The sequence below is a fragment of the Rattus norvegicus genome, chromosome 13, assembly GCF_036323735.1.
Source record: "Rattus norvegicus strain BN/NHsdMcwi chromosome 13, GRCr8, whole genome shotgun sequence".
NCBI lineage: Eukaryota > Metazoa > Chordata > Mammalia > Rodentia > Muridae > Rattus > Rattus norvegicus.
Window position 1 is genome coordinate 96,071,058 of NC_086031.1, and position 27,442 is coordinate 96,098,499.

Genomic DNA, 27,442 nt, shown 5'->3' on the forward strand with positions numbered 1-27,442 from the left:
TTTATTTTCAACTTTTTGTTTCTGACCAAAATTTTATTATAAAACTTGCCAAAGATCATATTAAAAACAACTTGCACCTGATATCCAGATATGGTGGCACTGCCCTGGCCCGCCCTATCACTACCAGGCAAAGAGCCCAAAGTCTTACCCAAAGTTTCCTTCTAAGCTGCTGGGCACACACCATGTTGATACCAGAAGAGAGAGCACGATAGCAAACCCCCATGAACACCTTAGTACTATTGAACAATGACACTGTCATAAACAGTAAAGAGTTACAGAATGCAGAGTGACACGTCGCAATTACATGAGCACAGCTTCTTTGCGTATACTCTAAGCTACAGGACAGGATGAACACTGCATCTGGCTCATATGTGATATGTGCAGGAGAAACAAACCCACACGTATACACTGTATGTGTATGCATCCTTAGGTTCTGAGGACAATGTAGCGTTGAATAAAAGTCTAGTGAATTTGCCACTTGTCCTGCTCCAGGACAGTTACCGTCAAACTCAACCTCACTAGACTTGAATGGCTACAACCAGCTTATGCTCGCACATCTACCAAACAGAGAGAAAACTTAAAAAGTTGTATCAGGTAGAACTCCTTTCTAGAGAGTTCTAAAAACATAAAGGATACAAAATAGTATAAATTGTATTAGCTAACAGTAGCAAAAACACTGTTGAATTGCAAGTCAAAAAATATATAAAAATAGTGGCCTAAAATGGCAATTTTCCAACACCGATGTGTGTAAAAATGTTTAAATATTGCTCTTACTCAAAAATATATTTTTTCCATTTGCAACAGTTTATAAAGGCAAACACACACCTGCAAATTGAGGTAGCAAAGCCAAATTCACAAACTTTGGATAAAGAAAAATAACTTTCCTATATTTTAACTTTAAATGAATTGTAATTCCTTTATACTTTTAAATTCACATTACTTTACAAAACTTAATTTAAAACACTGAAAATATTTTGTTAAAAAACTACTTAGTTTCTGACAATTATCTCACATTCAAAAACTGTACAGAAAAACCAAAAGTCACCTTATATTACATAAAACTAGTCTGTGTTTACATTTCCAAATGCACTTTTAAAGGCTGACGTGGAGTCACTGCTATGACTGGTCTCCCTTCAACAGGTCCTGCAATATCTGCCCTTATTCTTCAGACAGACCACCAATAAATACTGGGCAGGTTTTTGCTTGATTTATAGACTAATAAACTGACTTAAAAAGAATTTGTTCTAAACACAATGAAACATAGATGTACTTTAAGAGATCTCAATTAAGAAAAATCAAATGCAAAAAGGGAAAAAAACTGAAAAAAAAAAAACTACAAAAATAAAACTTCAGATTTTTAGGGATTAAAATGTTCCTATTAATAAGCAAATTATAGCATTCTTGTATTTCACCTTACATTAACTGCCACTTTAATAAGAATAAATCCAGCTACATTAAAAGATGTACTATTTGGCTCTAGAGTCCTGACTCAGAAACAACCTGGAGATCCTGTCAGTGCATCGTGTTAGTTCATTTGGACTTTCCCTTGTTTCTGGGAGTCTGAGCTGCGGGGCAAGCGGCACAGGTCAGTAAATGTAGGGGAATATGCGGTAGGGCACGCGCTGACAGTACTTCTCCCAGGCCAGGCCGTACTTCCTCCTGCACTGGTGTTCATCACGGGCTTCTCGATGGATAAGCAATGCGGTGAAGTAGATGACATAGAAGTAAGGCAGGATGTGGTTGAAGCCTGTAAAGAACAACAGAGGCTAAACGACTTCTGATTTCCCTCAAATGCACCATGAGCCAAGGTCCACTGCAGTCTTCCTAGCAAAACTACCTCACAACAGTCCCAACCCCTCAGAAGGTAGCAACACCCGAGAGAGTAGAGCCCAGAGCTGCACTGAACTCCTACCAGTGATGACATACTCTGTTCAGAGGAAGTCACATTAAACTCTGAGATGCTTACCACATGGGAGGGACCACGCCAGAGCCATGATGAGATCACCCAAGTAATTGGGATGGCGAACAAAGCCCCACCATCCAGACACAAGCAGACTCTTCCCCGTCGAAGTAGGGATGGTCTTCAAATCTATATAAAAACAAAAGCTATTTTAATGACTTCTAATAAAGAGGGGCATAAAAAAATCTACATGTAATAAATATAAATCAACAAATTAAAGTCAGTCCTTACGTGCAAGCTTTGGATCAGTGGGATTCTTCCGAAAAGCATTTTTCTGAGAGTTTGCACAACGGAATATTACATATCCACACACTGAAATTTTAAAATATTTTTCTGTTAGATGCTAGATTACATCTAAATTACTAAAATCTCACTCATCATCCATCTTTTTCTTTTCTTTTTTTCGGAGCTGGGGATCGAACCCAGGGCCTTGCGCTTGCTAGGCAAGCGCTCTACCACTGAGTTAAATCCCCAACCCCTCTCATCATCCATCTTAAAGGCAAAACTAATACTGCCAACCATGCCCACAAAGAACAGTGTCTGAGACAGCAACAAGTGACATGACTACAGGCACCTTATCTGCTGGTGTGAGACCTACAGCCGTAGCACGGTATTTCCTTAGCTGAGTCAGAAAACAGTGAAACACCCCCACCCGCGGCTTGGGAGATTTATTCAGACTTCAACAGGCCCTAACATGGTACTACTACGATAAGATCTAAGTAACAAGAAATAAGAAATCTCCATTTCAGACAGACACAGACTAGATTGTTCTGGATAACTCCGGTGCCAGTGACATGAATAATCAAACCAACGGAGAAACGAAATCTTCATCTTAACAAGGTGCTTAGATTTCCTCTTCCATTACAGGTAACTCATCAGTGTCATAACTAGCTCTATTCTAGTTCAATGGTCCTTTTCCTATCCAGGAGGTTTTGAATGATTAGATGACAACGAAATAAAGGAAAACCATCTGAACTGAAAACCACTGGGTCTGGCAGAACTCACAGCAGTCAACTGGACCTGTCTCTGCCCTCCCCACCCTACACGAGCTGCTAGCTCATTCAGCCAGTCTCTCAGGCTGTGTGAGTCCACTGAGCTTCCAAAAAAGCTCACCCCAGAGGCCCTGCCCCTCCCCTGCCGTATAGGCCTTCAGTACACAGCCTGGGCAACTCAGGCAACAGTTGCTGGCACTGTTACTACAGTGAGACCAAAAGTTGCATAAACATCAATTTCATTTATAAAATCTCTTTTTAAAATGCAGGCATTAGACAGAAATTATTCCTAAAGCAATTCAATTTAAGTTAAATTGCTTAAAAAGTAAGCTGTTCTGTTTTGAGAACTCGTGGAGGGCCAGCATGTGTTCCTTCTCTTTGCAAACTTGAGAATTTTTCAGTACTTATCCATTATACATTACTCCAAGCCTGTGATCAAGATGGCACGTGACAGACACCAACAGCAAACAGAGGCTGGGACGAACACTCACGCTTCAGAGCGATGATGACAGAAGCCAATGGCCAGGACAAGTCCTGGGGATGGTTGACCAGGTAGAAGGCCTGGAGACTGTAGGTAAATGGAACCCACACTAAATCCCCAAAGGCCAGCATGAAGCCAAAGCCATCGTGGATGATGTCCATGGTGGTCAGCAATGCTTCCTAAAATGACGGATGAGAAGAAATAAAAACCATTTTATGTTTAAAGTACTAATCTATGGCCAAGTATATTAAGTGAAGGCACACCAAAATATTGAAAGGCAGGTTCAGTTGCTCTGGCCTAGGTCACTGGATCCCACCCATCTGTCTTCTCCCACAAAAGTCCTGCTGTAACAGACCTCTAAAGCCCTCTGAGGCCTTTGCCCAGGACCTCCCTGCCCTCACCACCTTCCTCTCCCCTCAGTCCCTTCCCTGAACAGCCACTCTCAGATGCTAGCTTCCTTCGATCCCCCACCCGCCCCGGCATTGTAAGCCTCATTTCTCAGATACATGCATGCCATAGTGCCTAGCAAGAAGTCATGGATTCAAAATATATCTGTGCAAAGAACAGCCAGCTCTCAGAGGTCTACTGAAAACTAGTTCTAGGTTAAAGAAAAAAGTAGTCCCTCTGAGCGCACCTTGCCCAGATCATACTAGGCACGGTAAGAGTCAGAGCTCACATACCCAGGCCCCTCAGGGGTCACACCCTAGATGTCAGAATGATATTAAATGCTTAGAAAGTCATTTCTGATTAGAGCTGTCGACACACCCAGCAGTGTTCATGTGCAGACCCCTTGAACCCCCCGCAGCAGCATCAACACAAGCTACAGGAGAAGCAAGCTACAGTGCCCTAAATTCTGCACATAAGCAGCTCGAGAGCTCCCCCCAGAGGAAAACCTCATCACTCAACTCTCAAAGCTGTTTGACTTCATGGCCTCCAAGACTTCAGCTCTTTTTAAAACTAACTTGTGCAGGTACAGAAATGCACTCCTATAATCCCAATTTGGGAGACTGAGGTGGGAAGATCACAAGTTCGAACTAGCATGGACTACTAGGACCTCAAAATAAATATTTTTAACAATCCAACCTATTACCTCAAACCAGAGGGCGTCCACCACATACAGGAGCTGGAAGCTGTTGACCAGGGTCATCGCCAAGGACGGAGCACTACGCTCCTGGACTTTCATTTCAGCCAAAAGCATCACCAAGTTAATAACCACCTGGAAAGAGAGGCGAGAGGACAACAGCCTCAAAGGCACACGCAAGACAAGCAGAGCTGAGATGCCCGCCCTGTGCACACCATCCATGGCCACACCAAGATGCCTCAACCCTGACGTGTCACTTCTGCTATTCTTGACAACACATGGGGTCTCTGATCAAGAGAACACAGTGGAATGACCGTCTTACAAATAGTGTTTTTCAAAACAGTGACATGGTCACACGAGCCTGGGAAGCAGTATAGCTGAGAGGAGACCAAGAAGAAAAACTGGAGCAATAGTTAACCACCAATGAACCCCAATAAGAGTTACGGATCTCCTTAGTAACACTGTCCTTGACTGGAGCGAGCTATTAGTACAGGAATTCAGCTAAAGAAATGGGATTCTTGTTTTGTTTTTTTTTTTTTCTGTAATTCTCCAAGTCTGAAACTCGGTCAAATAAAATAAGGCTTTACTGAAAAGAGAAAAGAAACTAATTTTGACATTATTCCATCTACACTATCACTTCCTAGATATATGTAATAAAAATTAGAAAAAATGTGATGTCTAACAATCTGTAACAAGTTATCTTAAACCAGTAAAAAAAAAAAAAAAGAGAGAATTTTGTGTTAAGACACAATTAGGGAGGGGCTGGAGAGATGGCTCAGTAGTTAAGGGCACCAACTGTTCTTCCAAAGGTCCTGAGTTCAAATCCCAGCAGCAACCACATGGTGGCTCACAACCATCTGTAAAGAGATCCAATGCCCTCTTCTGGTGTATCTGAAGATAGCTACAGTGTACTTACATATAATAAATAAATAAATCTCTTTAAAAAAAAAAAAAAAAAAAAAAAAAGAGCATGGACTGCTCTTCCAGAGGTCCTGAGTTTAATTCCCAGCAACCACATGGTGGCTCACAACCATCTGTAATGGGATCAGATGCTGTTTTCTGGGGTGTCAGAAGACAGCTATGGAACTCATATACATTAAATAAATCTTTTTAAAAAAGACAATTAGGGAAAACTATAATCTTTACATTTCCTTCTAAATACAAGATGAAATCATACCATTGAAATTATTTAAAAAAAGACATACCCATCCGATCAATCCAGGGCGCAATTCACAGAAGAACTTGAGATCGAAAGCACCAATTCGAGGGTTTAACTCACGGCCAATGAAGAAGTCATAGACAGCATTTCCTAGGAAGGAGAAAGTGTTTATTTACCTCAACAAGTGCTGACCTTAGTCCAACTGCTCCCTGAGCAAAGGACAGGACTAGGAAGCCAGGGCTGCCACTTCAGAGAGCTCATGTGATCAGATCTCCTCTGAGGAAACAAACTGCAGGTTTATTTTTAAACATCTTTTTTTGGTTTTTTGGGTTTTGTTTTGTTTTGAAGACGAAGTCTCACTAGGTAGTCCTGGCTGTCCTGGAACTTTATTTAAAACAGGTAGCCCTCAAACTCACAGAAATCCTCCTGCTTCTGCCTGCCAAGTGCTCAGACTAAAGAAAGGTGTGTGCCTCCACAGCCAGTCCATTGGAAACTTTAATCTTAGGTCAGAACCAAATCATCTGCAGCCTGTTTGTTTTTAAGGAATTTACTACTTGACAAAAGTGACAGCCAGAGCTGCTAAAGGTTTTTAGTCATATACTAACTTAAAGTTAATGAGAAATAAATAGGAAAGCATGAGAATAAAATTAAATTTTGCCTTTAATTTTTTTCTTCGCTTGTTTTCTATGTCTCTTTATTTCCCATAATTAAACTAGACAAAAAACATTCTACTCAAGTGTAGCCATGGCTGCCAGGGCTCTGGACACACCCATGTAACACATGTAACTGCTCACCAGAACTGGCAGGTGACAGCTCATCCCTGGGGACTTTCAAAGAGCGGGCATAGAGGTAAACACTCAGGACCACTGAAAACACAATGGCTGCCAGTGCAAACTGCAGGAAGTGAGTGTACAGGTAATATAGTTCTATGTCCCAGAAGACAGCTGTCCCCACGGCTGCTGATGTCAGGATGAAGGCATACAGTCCTTTAAAGAGAGAGAAAGAGAGCTAGTTAACATCATTCATCCAGGGGCTACATTTGGGGGTTTTCTGACACAAGTCACACTAGGTTTTCAAACTGGCCTTAAATTTCTGGGCTCAAAGAGCCACCACCACCCCAAACACACCGGTGCTACCAGCCAATGCAGTGTTCCCTGCTTTTAAATCTTAATTTCATTATCCAGGTTATTGTCATAAATCCAAACATAAGCAATGTCCTAACGATGCAGGCCTCACTGTAAGACCACAGTGCTTGGGTCTTTCAAGGATGCTCACACTCTTCTGCTAACTCGAGCAAAGCTGAACTTTACTGATGATGCACTACTCCCACACTCAGAGCCCAGAGTCACATGAGCAGCTCCCAAGAGATGGGCAGGAACTCATGTTCAAGTCTAACACCACTAATAGCAGAATGACCTTAGTAGGTATAAATATGTTGGAATTCACTAGTTGATGATTCTAGTCATATTCTGCCATGTAGAAAATGGATATTGAGATACCCTCACAGTAGAGGCTATAATAAAACCTGGGGGAAACCAAGTATGGTCACTCATACTTGTAATCCCGGCACATGGCCACACTGGGCTACACTCTGATGCATAGGCAGCCAACAGACTTAAAACCCCCTAGAGGACCCACATGCCAGTCTACTGGTGCTGTCTGCCCAATCTGGGGTCAGGGAGTGGATAATTTCCCCTTTTGGCTAAAGAAATCATTCTTCTTTCAAGAGCTTAAGTGGTTAGGTATGTTTCACATGAAGTCATCAAACTGTATTTCAAATCATAGTCCAACACAGGAAAGTCAGTCAATTATGAGAGGACTTCTAAGCTCTGATAAATTAAGAGGACTGTCACAAATTTGCTTTCTAAGGCATGTTTTTCACATACCAAGTTTACTTCAAAGAATAATTTAACCCTTGTTTTCCCTCTATAGTCTATGCAGATTAACCACTCAAAACATCTTAGAAACTTCCTTACTGGTAAAACCCCATAAAGAGAAATCAAGTAATACTAGAAGACAGACAGAGGAGGAGGGAAGGAGAAAGGAGCCAAAGCTTTCCCTGCTTTGGCAGTTACAGCGAAGTTGCACGCCCTTCCTTGCAACTTCCCCTTCATTAAGAAGCAATACTGACTACAGCTTCCTGATGTAAAGAAGCACAGGGAAAGATGCAGCTTCCAGGCAACAGACCACTCCCAGAGGCCAGTCAGCTAGAGGCAGGCACACAAGGACAGGAATGGCTGGCTCCTAGGTGGGAGTGACTGGGATGTGTACAACAGTGGAGCCTTCCTAGAGCCACAAGAATGCCTGGTATGGTAAAACCTTAAGACATGGGCTGGAGAGATGGCTCAGTGGTTTAGAGCACTGGTGTGTCTGAAGACAGCGACAGTGTACTCATATACATAAAAAAAAAATCTTAAGAAAAAAAAAAGACCTTAATGCATATGTTGAATGATTGTGTACTGGCTGGTTTTATGTGTACACAAGCTGGAGTTATCACAGAGAAAGGAGCCTCCCTTGAGGAACTGCCTCCATGAGATCCAGCTGTCAGCATTTTCTCAATTAGTGATCAAGGGTGGAGGACCCAGCCCATTGTGAGTGGTGCTGTCCCTGGGCTGGTGGTCCTGAGTTCTATAAGAGAGCAAGCTGAGCAAGCCAGGGGGAGCAAGTCAGTAAGTAACATTCCTCCATAGCCTCTGCATCAGCTCCTGCTTCCTGCCCTGTGTGAGTTCCTGTCCTGACTTCCTTTGGTGATGAACAGCAATGTGGAAGTGTTAGCTGAATAAACCCTTTCCTCCCCAACTTGCTTCTTGGTCATGATGTTTGTGCAGGAATAGAAACCCTGACAGAAGGCAAATGCTATTAAGAAAACAAAAGCATGCTGGACAGATCACTCTAGTTAAAAGTATACACTAGGCACTAGAGGGATGGCTCGGCATTTAAGAGCACACACTGTGCTTTCAGGGGACCCAGGTTCATTTCCCAGTACCACATAGTGGCTGACAATGACAACCACCTATAACTCCAGTTCCAGGAGTCCAACACTTCTAACCTCTGCTATCTCCCACTGCACACACATGATGCACTCAACACACACACTCAGGTACACACAACACACAAAATATTTTTTAAAATATGTAATCAAAAAAAAAAAAGGATGGGGGCAACAGGGCAACATCTGCATCTGCTCTTCTCAGCCTAGGAACACAGACTGGGTCGCCAGGATGCTCAACATGGTCAGTAACTCCAGGTACTGACTTCCATGGGCACAAGGCACACATGTGATATGTACACACACAGGCAGGCAGGCAGGCACTCATACACATAAAAGTAAATCTTTAAAAGGAAAAAAAAACCTAACCAGACTAGCATCATACACTCGTAATGCCAGAGCTCAGGAGGCTGAAGCAGAAGGGCTATCCTGTACTACAAAGTGAACTCCAGGCTAGCCTGGGTGATAGTGAGGCCCCATCTCAAAATAGAAGGAAAAGAGAACTAGATGCTAAGAGTACTATTCTACTGTACACACATTTTTCATAAGATGGAATAAGCTAATTTATGTATGAGGTCTCCAAAGTATTAAAAGATAATCTACTATTCAATATCCCAGTGAATTAACCCCAACAACTTAAAAACTTTAGCAGTTGTCATTAAGTAGTTAAGAAAATCACCATTCAGTCTGTACTTGAGTCTTCTTCCATCAACAAGAGGTGTTCCTTCTACAACCTTAAAAGAAAAAAATATTACATTTTTATTTAAAAATTAAAGTACATTATCATCTTTGTCTTTTTCAAGACAGATTTTCTGTGCAACAGCCCTGGCTGTTCTGGAGCTCACTCTGTAGACAAGGCTGTCCTCCAACTCAGAGAGATCCACCTGCCTCTGCATCCAGAATGATGGGATTAAAGGTGTGTGGCACTACACCCAGCTCATCTTTCTTACATAATGTATGTGTGTGTGTGTGTGTGTGTGTGTGTGTGTATACACAATCTTCTCAAACTCTTGAACTTCATTATACCCAAGAAAGTTAAGTAGGAAATACAGTAGTATTCTAGTAGTTGATGACGCGACACCACTGTAAGGATTTACCTTCAACATTATGTAGTTAGTTTTTCTTCAATGCACCAAGACTATTGCAATAACCCACCCTCACCAAACCATTCCACACACAGTACAAGATTAGTGTGCTCAAAACTCCACTGCCCATCAATGACAGAATAGTCTAACCCCACAATCTCTCATTTGTGAGTGTCTCTTTAAAATTTTACCCGCGCGCACACACACACACACACACACACACACACACACACACACTCCAGAAAACCCATGACAGGATTAGCACCAGAAAAACAATTAGCTTACTCTCCTAACTGTATAGCTGTATATCACTTGCCTTGAGTCCTTCCTCATCTCCTTGTATTTAGTCTTTATTTATGTGAGGGGGGAGAGCGGAGTAGGAAGGAAGGAAAGAGAGGGGAGAGAAGGAAGGAAGGAGAGAAGGAGGGAGGGAGGGAGGGAGGGAGAAAGGAAGACCACAGGAAAACGAATGGATTTAAAATGTATGAAGTGGGGGTTGGGGATTTAGCTCAGAGGTAGAGCGCTTGCCTAGCAAGCGCAAGGCCCTGGGTTCGGTCCCCAGCTCCGAAAAAAAAGAAAAAGAAAAAGAAAAAGAATAAATAAATAAATAAATAAATAAATAAAATGTATGAAGTGAAGTCACACAGTCTCAAAGAGAAAATGTGTGTGTTGTTTCTCATACGGGGAATCTAGCCAATAGCGTGTGTATGCATGTCAACAAGTTTAACACAAGAACAGATTCTTCCCAACTGGGCTGTGTGCTGTCCACACCCTGTATACACTGACTTGCTCACTATTTACACACTCCTGTACAGTGATGAGCATGCTCCCCAAGTGGGAACCACTGTGGCACACCCAGTGCACAGTGATGCCCAAGAGGGTGCAAATACTGCCTGAGGAAAGGGGCAGTCGCATCTATCCTCTAGGAGCTACTCAAAAATGTAGCCACTCACTGTAAGCTGTCCAGTAAGATATTATCAATGCCCAAGTTCCTCTGCATTGGAAGGGAACCCAGGACAGAACATAAAACCCGAGGTCACAGGACTGGAGAGGCCCTAAGTGGCCCTTCTCAATTGCAGGTGTCGTCTTGGGCCTCAGTCTGACAATATAGATACAGCACTCTACACCTGTCTGTCTCTCACTTCAGTGTGCGCACGAGCTTAGACAAGCCTCACGACAAACTCACCTGAGTCTGAACAGAGCCCTACAGTAAGAACGGACAGCACTTACAGCCAGAGCCCACAGCACCAAGTGTGCAGCCCCGGCCTCCTAACAGGGCTTCCGGCTGGCAAAGGTGCAGTCTCCGAAGACTAAGACCTGAAATAAATTATGTACTACGGAGGGCAGCTCATGTTCTGTGAAGACATCTCTAAGGAAAAGTACAAGACGACGACTACACTTAGCAATGGAGTCTGAAAAGGACACGAGCTGACTAGGTGAGTCCAAAAAAGGACACCGTGTTCTTGACAACAATTCCTCAGAATCAAAACTGGAAACTCTTAATCTGTGTTTTAGGGTTTGTTTTGTTTTTAAATCCACTGAACTCGGAAGACTGATTTAAGATGCTGCACCTGCAAGTAAACACACTGAGGGGTGCTCTTTAGCTGCCTCTACTGAGAGTGAGGACGACAGCAAGTCACTTTCCTGTCATTCTTATTCTTATCCTGTTAGAACTGGAAATAAGTATGATTTAAAAAAAAAAGACTGGGGCTGGAGAGATGGCTCAGAGGTTAAGAGCACTGACTGCTCTTCCAGAGGTCCTGAGTTCAATTCCCAGCCCACATGGTGGCTCACAGCCATCTGTAATGGGATCTGACGCCCCCTTCTGGTGTGTCAGCAATAGCATACTCATACATAAAATAACTCAAAAAAAAAAAAAAATACTGAATATCAACTTGGTAAGACCAAGAAGCTCTAGGCCCAGCTGTGACAAAGTTCCTAGGTGGTATTGAGGTGTAAAGACCCACCCTAAATGTGAGAGACCCCATTTCATGGGCTGGGTTTCCAGACCGAAGAAAAGGGAGAAGAGCTGGAGTAATGGCTCAACAAGAACACAGGCTGCTCTTCCCGAGGACCCAGAGATAGTCCTCACCTCACACAGGATGGTTCACAACCAAATCTACCTCCAGTCGTCTTGTGGCCTCAGAGCTCTGAGCACACACAGTGCACAGACATCTACTTAGGCAAAAACACGCACACCCACACAGTTAGAAAAGGACCAGTCATTGTCTCTCTGCTTCCGCCCTGACATGGATGCAAAGTGACCATCCATCTTGCTCTCTCCACAGCGCCATCTCTCTGCTACCATGATGTGACCCTCAAAGCTTAAGCCAAAGTACATCCTTTTGTTGTTGTTGTTGTTCCCCCACCAACCCCATGGCTTTAGTCAGGTATTTTATTGAAAAAGAAAGAGAAGTAATACAGGAAATCAGATCAATGCAAATCTGATAGTTAAAGTTACTAAGTAAGTGAAAGGTTACAGGGCACAGAGGGAGGGCTGACAGCTTCTAACCTTCAAACTGGTGTAAACTTAAGCAATGACAAAGAAGTCATACTTAAGTCTTGGTTTTGTTTTTTCTTTTCCTTTTTGCTCAACCTTACCTTCAACCAGGATGGTAAATGTTTTTATCCAAGCACGGCAGAGGCAGAGGCAGAGGCACAGAGGCGCAGAGAGGCGCAGAGAGGCGCAGAGAGGCGCAGAGAGGCAGAGAGGCAGAGAGGCAGAGAGGCAGAGGCAGAGGCAGAGGCAGGCAGATCTCTGGGAACTGAAGACCAACCTGGTCTATAGAGTGAGTTCCAAGTCAGCCAGGGCTACATACCATGTGTCTCAACAAAACAACAAAATATAAAAAACTAAAACCATACAAACAAACAACAAACCCAAAAACCTTACCTTCCCAACTGGTAGAAGGGAGAAGAGAGCTTGAAGGAAGAACCAGAGGAGGTAAACGCCACACACTCTGGCTTCCCACAGCTCACGGAGAGCTGGCAGAGGTGGAGGGAACTGGAGCAGCCCGGGGTCCTTCTGCGCACACTGCAGCAGCAGCAGGAAGACACAGGCAGGCAGGCCAAGCATAATGAGGAGCGCACCTGCAAGCAACCAGGCCAGTCAGACTCAACTTCAGTCAGGTTGGCTTAGTTTGTCAAAATCATGTGGGCCTTTTATTTATATTTATTGCACTTTTAGGGAAAAACTAGATGTGGTTAGCTGTCTGAAACCAATCTGTACTGTCCCATCAAAGGTCTTCATGTAGGGGCTGAAGCATCAGCGTGAGAGCATTTGCTCTCAGAGGACCTGCACTCCATTCCTAGCACCCACACCACATGTGGATCACAACCATCTCTAACTCCAGCTCCAGGGAAGCTGACGTCCTCTTCTGACCTCCCTGGGCAACAGGCACACATGTGGCACGCATAACAAGCACACAGGCAAACATCCACACATATAAAATGCAATAAATAAATCTTAACAAAGCAAAACTCTCCCTGCCGTGGCTGGGAAAACGTGCCAGCAGTGAAGGTGTCTCACCTAACACCTGGAGTTCAAGCCCAGCATTTCCGTGAGCTCCAGAGAATTAGGTGGCTTGCTTGCTCCCTCCCTCCCTCCCCCACCAAAGTAATAAAATTTAGTAACTTCTTTAAAGATTTATTTATAAGATTTATATATAGGGGCTGGGGATTTAGCTCAGTGGTAGAGCGCTTACCTAGGAAGCGCAAGGCCCTGGGTTCGGTCCCCAGCTCCGAAAAAAAAGAACCAAAAAAAAAAAAGATTTATATATAATACACTGTGGCTGTCTCCAGACACACCAGAAGAGGGCATCAGATCCCATTACAGATGGTTGTGAGCCACCACGTGGTTGCTGGGAATTGAACTCAGGACTTTTGGAAGAGCAGTGTGCACTTAACCGCTGAGCCCTCTCTCCAGCCCAATTTAGTAACTTTTGAACTCTATCTACCAGTGAGCACACAAAGTAAGACAGTGTGACAAAAGTAAAAATCCACCTCAGAGAACAAGCTGTGAGACTTTCAACTCCAGGCACAAAAAGAGCAAGTGTGGAGACCCAGGCCCCAAACAGCTACCCTGCTAACCTAGCTGCCCCGCAGCCTGCAGCAGCCTTGGCCTGGACCGCAATAGTCTCCTCAGCCTCCCGGCTCTGGCTTACAGGCTGAGCCCTTACACTCAAGCCTGAAAACGAGCCCACTGGTCTCCACAGCAGGCTTTCTACCCATAAACTTCTAACACTAACATGCTGCCACACGTGTGGATTTGCATGATGACAGCAAGCAGAGCAGGTGGCCCACACCAGACTGTGGTCACATGGTCCCTCACCACAGGCTCTGCACAGGGCACTCTGTCCTGGGCTTTTCTCCATTTATTTATTCCCTTTATATCCCAATCACAACCCACCTCCCACAGCCCCTCCCCCATCCTCTGAAAATGGGGAGGCCCTCCCTGGGTACCAACTACCCTGGAACATCAAGGGTCACTGCGGGACTAGGAGCATTCTCTCCCACTGAGGCCAGACAAGGCAGCCCAGCTAGGGGAACAGGATCCAAAGACAGGCAACAGAGTCACCCACCCACTTAACTTTCTGATCCAAAATTTGTCCTGCCTACAAGAAGCACAAGGACAAAAATGGAGCAGAGACTAAGGGAATGACCAAGTAAAGATTGGCCCAACTTGCCACCCACCCCATGGGTAAGAATCAATCCCTGCCTGCCATTATTACTGATTCTGTTATGCTTGCAGACAGGAGCCTAGCATGACCGTTCTCTGAGAAGCTCCACACATGCGCTCTTTGAGCAGCTCATGTGCCCTGCCTAGAGGGCAGGGAAGGCAGCAGGATGCTATATGCTACGGCCTGCTCCTGCAGTGAATGCCAGCCAGGGCCTGCCTTCTCTACTCTTCGCTAGCAAGCAAGCTCCCTGTCCCTACAGGACCACCACTGCTGTCCTGTACCCTTCCTCAGGGTAAACCCCCCTTATTGTGGCTTGTCCCATCATCCCACCTGTCCCTCCATGTGTCCCATGTACCACTCCCAGTCACATCCTGTACACACACACACATACATACACACACATATACATACACACACACACACACACATTCATACACACACACACATACACACACACATACATACACACATATATATATACATACACACACATATACACACACACATATACACACATACACACATACATACACACACATACACACATACATACACATACAGATATACACATATACACATACACATATACATACACACATATACATACACACATATACACACACACACACACACACACACACACACACATCCCGCCATAGCTCCCAGCTCAGGCCTTCATACCACTGTTCCTTCTGGAAAGTTCTCCCCTAGTCCTCCACCTCCTCAACCCCTTCCTGTTGCAGAAAGGCCTTTCCCGGGCACCTAAGAGCTTCTGCCACCCTCCTCCTCCCTAACGAGCCTTCACACCTACCAGGTACTCCTCCGAACTCCAAGTCCCTCCTCTGTGGAGTGGTCACTTGAAAGGTTCCCAAAGGTACAGGTCCTCTGGTGACAAGGTTTTGTTCCTCGGACTCTATGTTTTTGGTTTTGACCTCTTCTCTTCTGGGGCGAAGGCTGTACTGTGTAGCTATATAACTGTCTTCTGTTGACAAAATGACTCTTTCCTAGTTTAAAAAAAAAAACAGTATTCAATATCTATATTTAGTGCAAAGGCTACTAACTCAACATCTCTACAGAGCTGAGAATGTATAAGAATAAATGTTAAAGGCTGGGGAGATGGCTCAGTGGTCAAGAGCACTGACTGCTCTTCCAGAGGTCCTGAGTTTGCCCAGCAACCACATGGTGGCTCACAACTATCTGTAATGGGATCTGATGCCCTCTTCTGTGTGTCTGAAGACAGCGACAGTGTACTTATATATAATAAATCTTAGGAAGTTTAAAAAAGAATAGATGTTAAATCACATACGGTCTTAAAGACAGAAGATGAACAAGTAAAATACAACAAATTCCAGTGGAGTCTGACGGAAGGACACAAAGCAAAGGGTACGGGTACCTGCTTGTTTTTAGGAGGTGTGGCGCTCTTTTCCATGTGTTCGGGCTCCCCGTTGTACACACTGACGCTGTTTGCAAACGGCTTCTAAATGGAATGTGAACCGACATAATCAGACCTGACCCAGCAAGGCATCGCAACGATAACAAGGTACGACTGGGAAAGCAGCAGACACAAGCTAAAAACCAAGAGACAAAGTCACCTAGACCTCCCTGGTCCTCAAAAGGTCAGTGCCTCAAACTTGTGGCAATCCTCCAGTCTCAACCCCTGTCTGAGCACTGGGATTACAGCTATGCAACACTATGTTTTGGAACAGGCTTCTATATTAACTGTCCTTCTTTCAAACACTTTCACACTTAATGTTTCCATAATTTCACTGTCATACTGTAACATTTCTATGAAAGGCAGGTGAGTAAAACTTGGCAAATTCGTTCACTAGCTACAAATTAAAATGAAGAAAAGACTTTCAGCGACCCTAACCAGCCCACGGTGGGAAGACTGGCTGTTTGCATTTCATGCTACATGTTGTTTACCCTTAATTATTTTCCTCCCTAGCTGTCCCTCTCGGCTCAGCCTCATAGTTTCTTACTGAGAAAAGAGAATCAATTTAGCTTGCTAGAGCTTGTTAAGGCGATGGCTGCAACAGTCTCTTCTCTCCTCTGTAGAGACTGTCAACCAACTAAAGCACTACTGAGTCAAGAAGCAAACAAAAGTCCAGCTTCAGCTTCCAGAAGTCCATCCTTCAGACCAGCCGACAATGGCAGCATTAGCTCACACTGGGTTCAAGGTCAGGCGAGCAGCAGAGCGCCCGCTATACGCCGGAGTGTACCCAGTGTCAGGGAGTGAGCCAGCAGTCAGCTCACTCTAACCCACGCTGACTACGTGCCAATGCTTCCCGAGTGGACAGAGGAGGAGGAGAGAGCACTCAACACTGTGAGGTGCATTACTGAGCTCACACGTGATGTCCACAGCTGAGGCAGCCTAAATGTGAACTGGACACACCATGCAGGTTAGACTCTGACGACAGGGGCAAGGCCACCCGAAGCTCTTCTATCAATAAAAGGGCAGTGTGAAGATGGAAGCTGAAACGGAAAGCAGTGAGCAGCATCTGCCCCTCCCCCACGTGGTAGAGAGCCACTCAAAGAAACAGCAAGTCCATCATATAAGGAAGCACAAAGTCTGAAAAAGAAGGTGACAATCTCTGACAACCGGTGGGGGGGGGGGGGGGGCTGTTACAGTCCTCAGATGGAAAGCAAGCATTCCACACGGTACTGATGGTGGCACAAGCATGCTCACCCAGTCCAGCACACGTATTACAAGCCTCTGTTGTGCACTGTCCACCTTGACCAAGCTAAGTCTAAGGAGATGACGAGATGCTGCAGAAAGCGTTTAGAACAGTGAACACCGAGAGGGAAAAACACAAGGTTGCACCACAGAACTAACTTTAATACTAAGGTATGTATGTGTCTTGAGGTTTACTGTGTAACAACAGAAAGAGGAAACTACCACATGGCACGTTATTCTCACTATTTTAACATTTCAAAGTCTAAGTGCATTACTCACCGTTTAGTTTTTAAGATTATTAGAAGCCCGGGTGCTCTGTCTCCAGAAGAGATGGCATTAAATGAGTAGAATACAAAAGCATTCTTTTTGGGGTTGGGGATTTAGCTCAGTGGTAGAGCGCTTGCCTAGGAAGCGCAAGGCCCTGGGTTCGGTCCCCAGCTCCGGAAAAAAAAGAACCAAAAAAAAAAAAAAAAAGCATTCTTTTTACTTCGCTCTAGCTAGTGTCTAAAACAGGGGCTCTCAACTTGTGGGTCACAACACCTTTGGCAAACTTCTATCCCCCAAAATACTTACATTAAGAATCATAATAGCAAAATCAGAGTTATGAAGTAGCAACAAAATAATTTTATGGTGGGGTCACCACAACATGAGGAGTTACTGTAAAGGGGCACAGCATTAGGAAGGTTGAGAACAAATGATTAAAATATTTATCCAGGGGTTGGGGATTTAGCTCAGCGGTAGAGCGCTTGCCTAGCAAGCGCAAGGCCCTGGGTTCGGTCCCCAGCTCCGAAAAAAAGAAAAAAAAAAAAATTTATCCATCAACTGTGGTAGCTTACCCTATGATCTCAGAACTGAACAAATGGAGACAGGGGGATTTTTATCAAGTTCTTGGCCAGCCTAGGCTACCCAGTCTTAGAAAAGAAAAAAGAAAGAAAAAGAAAGTAAAAAAACTATAATACTACATAAGATGAAATACTTTTTGGCTAGGTCCCCTGGCTCCACCCACGTCTGCATGGACCACCAAAGTCATTCCACGGGAAAGATTTTTAAAGAGTGAACGTGACCAAGCAGAAGGCTGCCAACTGAGAGAGCAAGAATGTCTAACAGAGTAGGTGTCTCCTCACTTCATAGCCTACAAGCTACATCTGTTTCAATGTAAGCATCTTTTAAAGACCACACACACTATCAGGGCTCCTGGTCACATCACTGAAGCAGCTAAGGTAGCTTCAGGTCGAAATGCTTGCCTTCAAGCCTAATGATCTGAGTTCAATCCCTTGAACGCACATGAGTGGAAAGAGAGAACACACTCCATAAAACTGTCCTCTCACCTGCACAGGTGTGGCTACACACATACCAAACGTATACACACTAAAAATAAAAATTAAAGATAAACAATTTTTCTTGGATATTCAAAGAAACTATACTTTGTATTTCAAATACTTGCTAACAAAAGTGCAAATAATACGAATAAATGTGTATAAAGGGAAGCCAGTGCGGGGCGGACAGATGGAACAAGTACCAGCACGAGCGGAGTCAATTTAACTTGCAAAATCTCCCTCCTCATTTCCTTTTCCTTAGCGTCAGCCTGGTAGGAAGCAGAGACTGATCTTCTGGAACCTTTGGGTGCCCGGCCCGGGGATCGGGAGCGTGATCGGGAGCGGCTGCGGCTGCTGCGGCGTCTTGAAGGAGAGCTGGAAGTTGAGCCACTCTTTCTCTGCTTAAAGGACTTTAAAGGCTAGAAAGGGAAAAGGCCACAGAGATGTTATCAGAACACTAATGTCCAGCGGCAGCGCTGAGCTGTCAGTCAGGGCCACTATCTGTTGCCATGCACTCTAAACTGAGAACGGAGCACACAGGACCAGTGGAATGCTACAGCAGCCGGGCTCCTAGGAAAGACAGCGCTTCCTTCCCCTGCTCTGCCAACTTCAAAGGTACTTCCCTGGAATCAGTGACTACATCACACACATTATCAGAACACCAGCAACACCAGAAAGGCTTGGAACTGATACTGTCCAAAACTGACATGGTGAGACAAGATAGTTAGCACCCAACCAATTTTTCAAAAAGCAGCCCTACAGAGTCACTCTGAAACAAACTGGAGCTCTTAAAAACAGACAAGTTAAGAGGTTGGGGATTTAACTCAGTGGTAGAGCGCTTGCCTAGGAAGCGCAAGGCCCTGGGTTCGGTCCCCAGCTCTGGAAAAAAAATAAATAAATAAAATAAAAAATAAATTCCTTGGTCAGTGGCTACTCTGCCCTAATCCACTGCAAACCATTCCTTCCTTGTTTCCAGGGGCAGAGACCTGAGTCAGGTAAACCCCTGGACCTCTGTCCAGGCACTGTTTTGTGTATGTGGCCCTCAGCTAAGGATGGCATTGACACTCTCAAGTGACCGCTAAAAACATCAAGAGAGAAGTCATATTCCATATGGCTGGAGCTGCCCCCTCAACTACAGAACCCCATGAGCCACAAAGTCTAAAGCTAAAACTAGAACACAGAGTGCTCATCCGCAGACCATGCATGGGTCCAAACTATTGGTTGATGATGGGCTGCAAGGTCCAAAACTGCTAAGCTCTAAGTAGACGGTTTTAGAGCATTCTGACTAAGCAATTTTATACCTAGAGAATCTAACAAACATTGCAGCTTTGCTTATCCTTTATCATAGAAACTAATTTTTATGCATTTTATGTATTTGTATACCATAGGTCAATCTTCTAAAACCCATGCCATCAACAGACAGGCTGGGAAGGAGAAGCTGTGAGCTGGCCTCAGACCTAGTGTCACTCCCTCTGATTCCATCACCAGTGTTAAGTAGAAACCCATGTCCTGCCAGGCGATGGCGCTCGCCTTTGATCCCAGCACTGGGGAGGCAGAGGCAGGCTGATCTCTTGAGTGTGAGGCCAGCCTGGTCTACAGAGTGAGCTCCAGGACACCAGAGCTACACACAGGAAACTTGTCTTGAAAAAGGGGAGGGGAGACAGAAGGAGGGGGGAGAGGAAGAGGAAGGGGAGGAGGAAGAGGAAGAGGAAGAGGAAGAGGAGGAGGAAGAGGAAGAGGAGGAGGAGGAGGAAGAGGAAGAGGAGGAAGAAACTCAAGCCTATTAACCCTACACCACCCCCCAGCTTGTCTCCAGCTGGTACTTCGCCCTGCCAGCATCACCCCACAGCCTTTGGTATGGTGCCAGCCCTATGGTTTGCCATCTGTCCTAGCACTCAGCCCAGAGAAAACAGGGCTAAAAACCATCCCTAAAAGGGCTGGAGAGATGGCTCAGCGGTTAAGAGCACTGACTGCTCTTCCAGAGATCCTGAGTTCAATTCCCAGCAACCACATGGTAGCTCACAACCATCTATAATGACATCTGATGGCCTCTTCTGGTGTGTCTGAAGACAGTGACAGTGTACTCACATAGCTTAAAATAGCTTAAATAAATAGCTTAAAATAAATAAAAAATCTTTAAAAAAAAAACAAAAGTCCATAAAAACCAGGGTCCTTCCGGGTCTAACACACCCACAGCAAACACCTCACAGGATGATCAGACCCAATGGCATGAGCTTTGGGGATCTGTGCCCACACACATTCGCATAATCCCAGAACCAAGAACAGCATGTGCCCCAGAGCCTCAAGGCAGGAATCTAGCATGGGCCTCCAGTTCTTCCCACTCACTGCAAGACCAAGGCAGACACACTCACCTTGATGTCACTCTCCTTCAGCTCCAGCTCGGTGCCATCTTTGTATTTTACGGTGTAGACCTGGGACTTGTTGTCATGGCTCAGAATCTCTACCTCATAATACAGGGAGCTCCCAGGCCACCGGCCTCTGACCACTTCGCCCTCAGCAAACTTCCGACTTGGCATTTTTCAAAATCAGTCTGAACGATTTTAAAGAAAAAAATTCAGTCAATAATTATTACTTACTTTTCTGGACTAGATTGTTCACTGCTGGTCACTGAAACAACTTTCTAGTTGGTTTTACTTTGAGGGCCAGGAAGCCAAGGAAGAAGCGCGGCACCTTAGTTTATAGCTGGCAGAACCTGAGCTTGAGGTAATGCTTGTCAAAGCTCACAAGCACACGTGAGGGAGTAACAGAGCAACACAAATCCCACGTGAGCTCCGTTTCACTCCATTCGGAACCACTTTGGAGGAGACACTGGAGCACAGAAAATGGCACTGAGGATTAACTCTGACAAGGTCACAAGCATCAAACCTTACGACTTAGAATGCTACCCACCTACGATAACCAAAACTCAGGGCACATCTCAAAAAGGACACATTTTGTTTTTGGTTCTTTTTCTCGGAGCTGGGGACCAAACCCAGGGCCTTGTGCTTCCTAGGCAAGCGCTCTACCACTGAGCTAAATCCCCAACCCCAAAAGGACACATTTTTATTTGTAGATCTACATGTTATTTCACCAAAAGCTTTAAAAATCATTAGATTATATTTTTAGCAAGCTACCTTACTGGAAAATAATAAAACTATGAAACAAACTGGAAAAATTAAAAATGCACATTAGCATTACTATAACCCACCAACAGGAAGAGCTTCAAATCTATAAAGAATAACATATTTGAGGTTTACCTCATACAGTTTGCACTCTGAGTCAACTCCCAAGTGCATACCAGTTAAGGCTGCCAGCTACCCACCTAAGCTCTGAGCTAACCTGTGCACCTCTCAAGCCTACAGCTGACACCTACCCCAACTGCAACATTCTTTGCCACTGTTTGAAAACATGAAACCTTCAACACCTCAAGAAACCACTATTTTCAAGAATGATCATCTACATGAGGTAATACAAAATGATGGCTGTGCTAAGAGCTCCCAGGTGATTAGCAGATTCACAGGATAGATAAAGCCAGTGGACTGACACCAGTGATAAGCAAGCAGCAGACAGAAAGACTCCTTCAGCTAAAGATGCCACCTGCCAAGCAGGTCTCTATACATCACCCATGCACGCAAGACACACTCCTGCCAAGACCTGGTTATGCAACCCAACAGGAACACGAAAGACTCTTGCAGACTGGAATTAAAGAGAAAGTTGCATTACCTACCCCTCCCAAGCCAAGTCTTTCTAAACGCGTTTCTTCACTGTTAATCGCCTGAGACTTCACAAGCTTCACTTGTTTAGACAGACAACAGATGAAAGAAAGTGTTTATCTGGTGATGAGAGGTCCATTACAGAGCCTGCCTCAGTCTCCCTAACTTGTGAGATAGCATCTCTTGGGTAATGAGTATGTTTGGAAGCTTTAGGAATGAAGTTAGACTGGCAGAGGTGTACATGAGGACCTTGGGCAGCAGAAGGGCAGTGGCCCACATCTGTACGAGGAGGGGCGCAAAAAAGGAAGGTGACAACAGAAAGCTCTGTCTATTTCAACACTTAGTTCCAAGTTGCCCAGGACAAAGAGGAAGGAAACGTGCTGGGCTTCCTTCTCTGATTCCCCGCCCCTCTTCCGCCCCAGACCACCCCAAATCAATTAGGTTCTCCTACCCAGGTCTTCCAAAGTTGGAGAAAAGACCACAATGTCTTTCTATATGAAGATGCCAGCAGGATCTCAAACAAAGCCTCGAAACTTGAAATATGAGCACTTTGGGGTTTGGGGACCACCTGCATCTTTAAAAGGCCCTGGAACAGACTTATTCTGAACCATCTGAAGCATCCAATCACTGTCATTCATCCCATCCAGTACGGTCCAGGCCCTCTCCTGTTTAGCTTCAGAGATATGATGCAATCTAGAAGATTAAGATGGTATGGCCCTAGTCTCACTTATCTATTGCATCTCGAAGACACCACATTAACTACTGAGTCCAACAAGGATCACACACACACACACACACACACACACACACACACACAAAACCTATTACCTATTTACCTATTAAATACTTGGGAATACATAAATCGAGGCACCCAGTAGATATTTGAGCCTCAACTTTTCAAAAATGTGTGTATAATGTGTAAGATATGAAATTTGATCCCCAGAAAAAAAAAAGGGAAGGAATAATTAAGAACCGGGACTTGGCTGGGCCTGGCGGCTTTAATCCCACTATTCACAAGGCAGAGGAAGAGATCTCTTTGAGTTGAAGGTCTGCATAGTCTACTGTGTTCCAGGACAATAAGTGCTGTGCAGAGATCTTGTCTCAAAACAAAAAAAAAAAAAACAAGAACTGACACTTGATGGTAATATTTTACATGGCAGGTGGAGAATGCCACTTTGCACAAGATCCACATAGTCAGTGGAAGCTATGGAAGTAACAGCATCCCAAAATACAGCACAGCAGGAAATAATTATACTGGATAAGACAAGGGGGCTCCAGACGTGCGCATGTGTTCTTACGCACCCAAGTAACAAGCCAAGAGGCGCACACAGGCTTCCCTAAACAGGTGTTTGCAAAGAAAAGTTGCTTACTAAACACTGTACCCTCAACCACACATAGCAGGAATTCAAGGATTCCCCGGCTTTTTTTTTTTTTTTTTTTTTTTTTCTGTTAAGCCAGATTCTTGCTAACCCGAATGTCACTTGGCACTGGACTCCAAATAGTATGGTACAATATATCGCTATGTATCAATATGAAGATTTCTTTCTACTACTTTGCTCACGAGCCATGCAAGGGTCTGTAATCGCTTCCCCAAACTCAATGTGGCAGAAAGAGAAAGCTCAAATGATATCTAAGAGCTACCCTTAAACACCTGAGCCGGCACAGGCCTGCTAGGCAAAATGCAAAGAGGAAGGCGTTCCCCTGGGTCTGTGTCCCTTCAGAGCCATGCAAGAGAAAGCTGGCTATACAGGCAGAATGGTCTTTTCCCTTAATTCCCAAAGGCACGCTTACCGTTACAGTCCTAACTCGCGCCCCAACTCCCCCAGTCAATGCTCCGAAACTAAGCAAACCGTACTCATCATCACCCTCTCTGTCCGTTCTAGGTCCTCCATCCCCGCTTCTCTACAGCCCCACCTTCTCCCTCCGAGCAGCTGCTATTTTGTAGCCCCAGACCTACTCCTACTTGTGCACCTGAGCCCCGGCCCTAGCACACCAAGTGCGCTACACACACCGGGCGTACCGCCAGGCCAGCCCACCGTCGCCGAAGTGCCCCGGAGCAGGCCCTCCACACCCCAGTGCGCAGCGAGTGGCCCTCGAAGCCGCTGGAGGCGCGAGGCCCGATGTCACCGCGCAGAAGCACTCACGAGGCCGGGACAGGTGGGACGGTGCTTCGGCAGGGGCCAGAGGCAGTTAACTCTTCCCCTGAAGGCCGCCGGCTCTCCGGAGGCCCGGACACCACAGCGGGCACAGCCCAGGCCGTCCGGGGCTCCCAAAGCGCGCGTCCGAGACGGGGAAGGGGGGGGTGTCCGTCATCCGAACCCCACGCTCGGCTTCCGGCCCGCGCGGCCCCAGCCTCACCGGCCGTCCCGGGAAACCCACCCTCCACACGCGGCGGGGACCTGTGCCGACGCTCACCTGGCCGCGCTCCGGCGGGAACTCCAGCCACTCCGGGACAGTCACCAGCAGCCCGCGGCGATCCAGCGCGCGACACAGCCGGCCGCGCTCTCGCGCCCCCGAGGTCCCGCCCCTAGCGAGGATTCCCATTGGTCCCTCGACCTTTTGAATCATCGCCGGCGCTGGCGATTGGTCGGGGGCCCGTGGCGCGTCCCGCCCGCCCGCTCGTGAGCGTCCGGCGTCCCCACCCGGTTTATCTCGGCGGCCCAGGCACCGAGCTGGGCTTTGGCTCGCGCCCTTCCGCGGAGCGGCCTGGGCCAGCAATCTGTGAGGAAGGCGACGACCTTTCATCGTGCGACGCTAGGCGAAGGGTCCGGTGCTGTCACCCCGCGCTCCGTCCATGTGTAACCACAGCCAAAGCCCGCGGTCTCTGCGTCCCGCCTGAACCCCACCCCAGCAGGCCCAGGCTGGAGCCCCAAACTTTCCCCCCTCCCCTTGCTCTTGCCACCGTTGGTTGTCTGTTCCCTTCCTCTCGGGTTGAAGAGTTCAAAGCTGTACGTTAAAGCCTCCTGCTTCGCAATGATGTTTTTAAAGGTTATTCTCAACACCCCTTATTAAATACATCTGAGTGGATTCCTGCTTCGGAAGCACTCTGGGGTTCAGATGCAAGACTGAATAGGTCTTTTCATCCGCCGCGTCCCTTCACGTGCACAGCGCTGTCATCTTCTCAGTTACAAACGGGAGTGAGTTCCTCAGAGCCCTTCCTGAGAACAAGTGCTCACATCGAATTGTCATAGCCTTCGGGTTTGCCCTGGGTGGAAATCTAAACCACAGATGTACGCATCTGTAAATTTTGGCAAATCCCTTAAGCTTCAGCTCTTAAAGATGAATCCTACTCCAAGTTCTGCAGCAGATGACACAGAAAGGAAAACACTATGGGGAGGGTCTAAGATAAATACTACTCTTGATACCAAAGACATTCTTCACTCATATTTTTAACCCAGAGCCAAGGTTTCATTGGCTTTCCTCTCCAGCACGTACAAGCATTTTCACTTACAAAATAAAAAGACCGGAGGGGGAAACCTTATTGTAGACATCGGTTTATAGTTTTCTTCAAAAGAAAAAGGTCGGTGAGGCTGGGGAGACAGCTCAGATGATATTGCGCCTTGCCTTGCAAGAATAAGAACTTTCTGAGCAGTTCAGACCCTCAACACCCGAACTAAAACAAGAGGCAGGTGCTCTCAAACAGCTGTAACCCTAGTGCCAGGGACGTGACTGGGGACAAACAGATCTCCCTGGACTCAGTTGGTGACTGCTAGTGAGACGAAGTGTCTCAAAAAGCAAGATGGTCAGGGGAAGACAACTGATATTAGCCTTTGGCCTCCAAATATACATGTATACACACACACACACACACACACACACACACACACACACACACACACACACAATGTCTATAAATGAATTCCACATCAGACCTTATATTCACTAAAGATGTTCGTGTATGCAGAGGCACGGTTACGTACAAGTATCCTGCTTTTCCTTAACACTTAACTTTTAATTTTATTCATTAATAAATTAGGAGAGGAGAGGACATGAATCTGGGCCTACCAGTTAATTGTGAACATTAAATGCAATTATCCCTGGGAAACGCAGCTGGCAATAATTCCTTACAAAACTGTTTTATTTCAAATTCACTAAGTTGCCACCTGTAATCAGTACATCCAGACAAAAGAAATGGTGTTTTTCAACCACGCGTATAGCAATAAATTCTTAATGGGTTTTGAATTTTTCTCTAAATCTTTTGGTTCCTCCCATAATTCGCAATTAGATGCAAGTTGTATCCTCACTGTTTGCAGCCTGTTTAAACTACCAAGTTCGTCTTTTTTTCTTTAAAAGCTTGCTGTAGAGCATAAACCCTTCACCCCTGAGCCAACCACACTCTAACCCCTTGAAAATCAATCCTAAAGATCCTTTTCGCTATTTTTGGCTAAGCCTAAAAATATGTTTGGGTGCGCTCAGAGTCAAGAAATACTTCTCTGCAGAAAAAAGGTCCCAACTTCAGCAGGACACAGGAGAGCCATTCGGAAACCCTGGCCTGCTGGATTTTGAACAGGTGTGTCAGTCTCTGGGCCTTCCCAGGCTTGCTCTGTATCTGCCCCACCCCCACCTCCACTCCCCACCTCACCCCACCAACTCTCCAGAAGTCTGCAGAGACTGGTCCTTCCTTCTACACTCTAGAATGTCCCCTCTCTCCCAGAGTGCAGCATCCCCCCAGGAAGACTTCACAAAGTACTTGCCACGCACATGACTCTGAGCCATCCATGCTCATAGAACACAGGAAATACATTTTATGTTCTTTGTGTCTGTGCCCATTAAGCTCCTGAGTGGGTTGGCTAACTGTGAAACTGTGTCCTGGGTGTCCTCCAGAAAGCCAGGTCCTGTCTCCTCGAGCTTCCTCCAGCGTGGATTAAGCCTACACAGAGAAATCCTGTCTGAAGGGAAGGAAGAAAGGGGAGCTGGTGGGGAAAGCAATGGAGCTCTCCTGCAGGGAAGCTTTCCCACCAGCAGAGTGGGTGTGGAAACCTCAGGTGTCTCTTGTTGACTGCTCTGACCCTGCTGGCCCTTTTTGGCTCGCCATCTTCAGCTGTGCTAAATGGCCTTTGGGTTTTTTTTTGTTTCGTACCCTCTTTATGTAGAGCCTTTCTGTAGGCCTTGAACTCTCGGAGATCTGCTTGCCTGCCGTCATTAAAACCATACGCTGCCATACTGGGCTGCTATCGATCTTTCTTCTCTTCGCTCCACCTTGGTCTTGTCCTCTGCACCACCATTTCTCTTAATCCAGAACATGTGATTACATGGTTTGGTTTGTTTGTTTGTTTGTTTTGGGGGGGGGTGAAAGGTCAAGATTTTATTGTC

The 27,442-nt window shown here is 45.6% G+C and overlaps 1 protein-coding gene across 4 annotated transcripts; it reads right to left on the reverse strand.

The window, feature by feature from the left end:
- Lbr (lamin B receptor) lies at positions 1-24,652 on the reverse strand. 4 transcript variants are annotated; one of them, XM_039091132.2, is made up of 14 exons: positions 24,150-24,546; positions 20,789-20,967; positions 18,620-18,835; positions 15,820-15,903; positions 15,238-15,430; positions 12,641-12,837; positions 9,342-9,396; positions 6,468-6,659; positions 5,720-5,823; positions 4,524-4,649; positions 3,444-3,612; positions 2,192-2,272; positions 1,967-2,089; positions 1-1,747 (listed from the first exon to the last, which is right to left on the reverse strand). In XM_039091132.2, exons 2-14 carry the CDS (start codon positions 20,951-20,953, stop codon positions 1,587-1,589), a joined length of 1,866 nt encoding a protein of 621 aa, XP_038947060.1. In that variant the 5' UTR covers positions 20,954-20,967; positions 24,150-24,546; the 3' UTR covers positions 1-1,586. The 4 variants fall into 4 exon arrangements, with proteins under 4 accessions (XP_038947060.1, XP_038947059.1, XP_038947061.1 ...); XM_039091131.2 differs by having other exon boundaries at positions 24,141-24,546; XM_039091133.2 differs by having other exon boundaries at positions 24,274-24,478.
- Positions 24,653-27,442: the final 2,790 nt, after the last annotated feature.

Excerpts from the sequence above, each read along its gene's own strand:
- Lbr (XM_039091132.2), bottom strand. The coding sequence starts at position 20,953 with ATGCCAAGTCGGAAGTTTGCTGAGGGCGAAGTGGTCAGAGGCCGGTGG. Across the intron at positions 6,660-9,341 it reads ACTCAAGTACAGACTGAATG|GACTGTATGCCTTCATCCTG; the intron begins GTGATTTTCTTA and ends CTCTCTTTAAAG. Across the intron at positions 2,273-3,443 it reads TGTCATCATCGCTCTGAAGC|TGTGTGGATATGTAATATTC; the intron begins GTGAGTGTTCGT and ends TTAAAATTTCAG.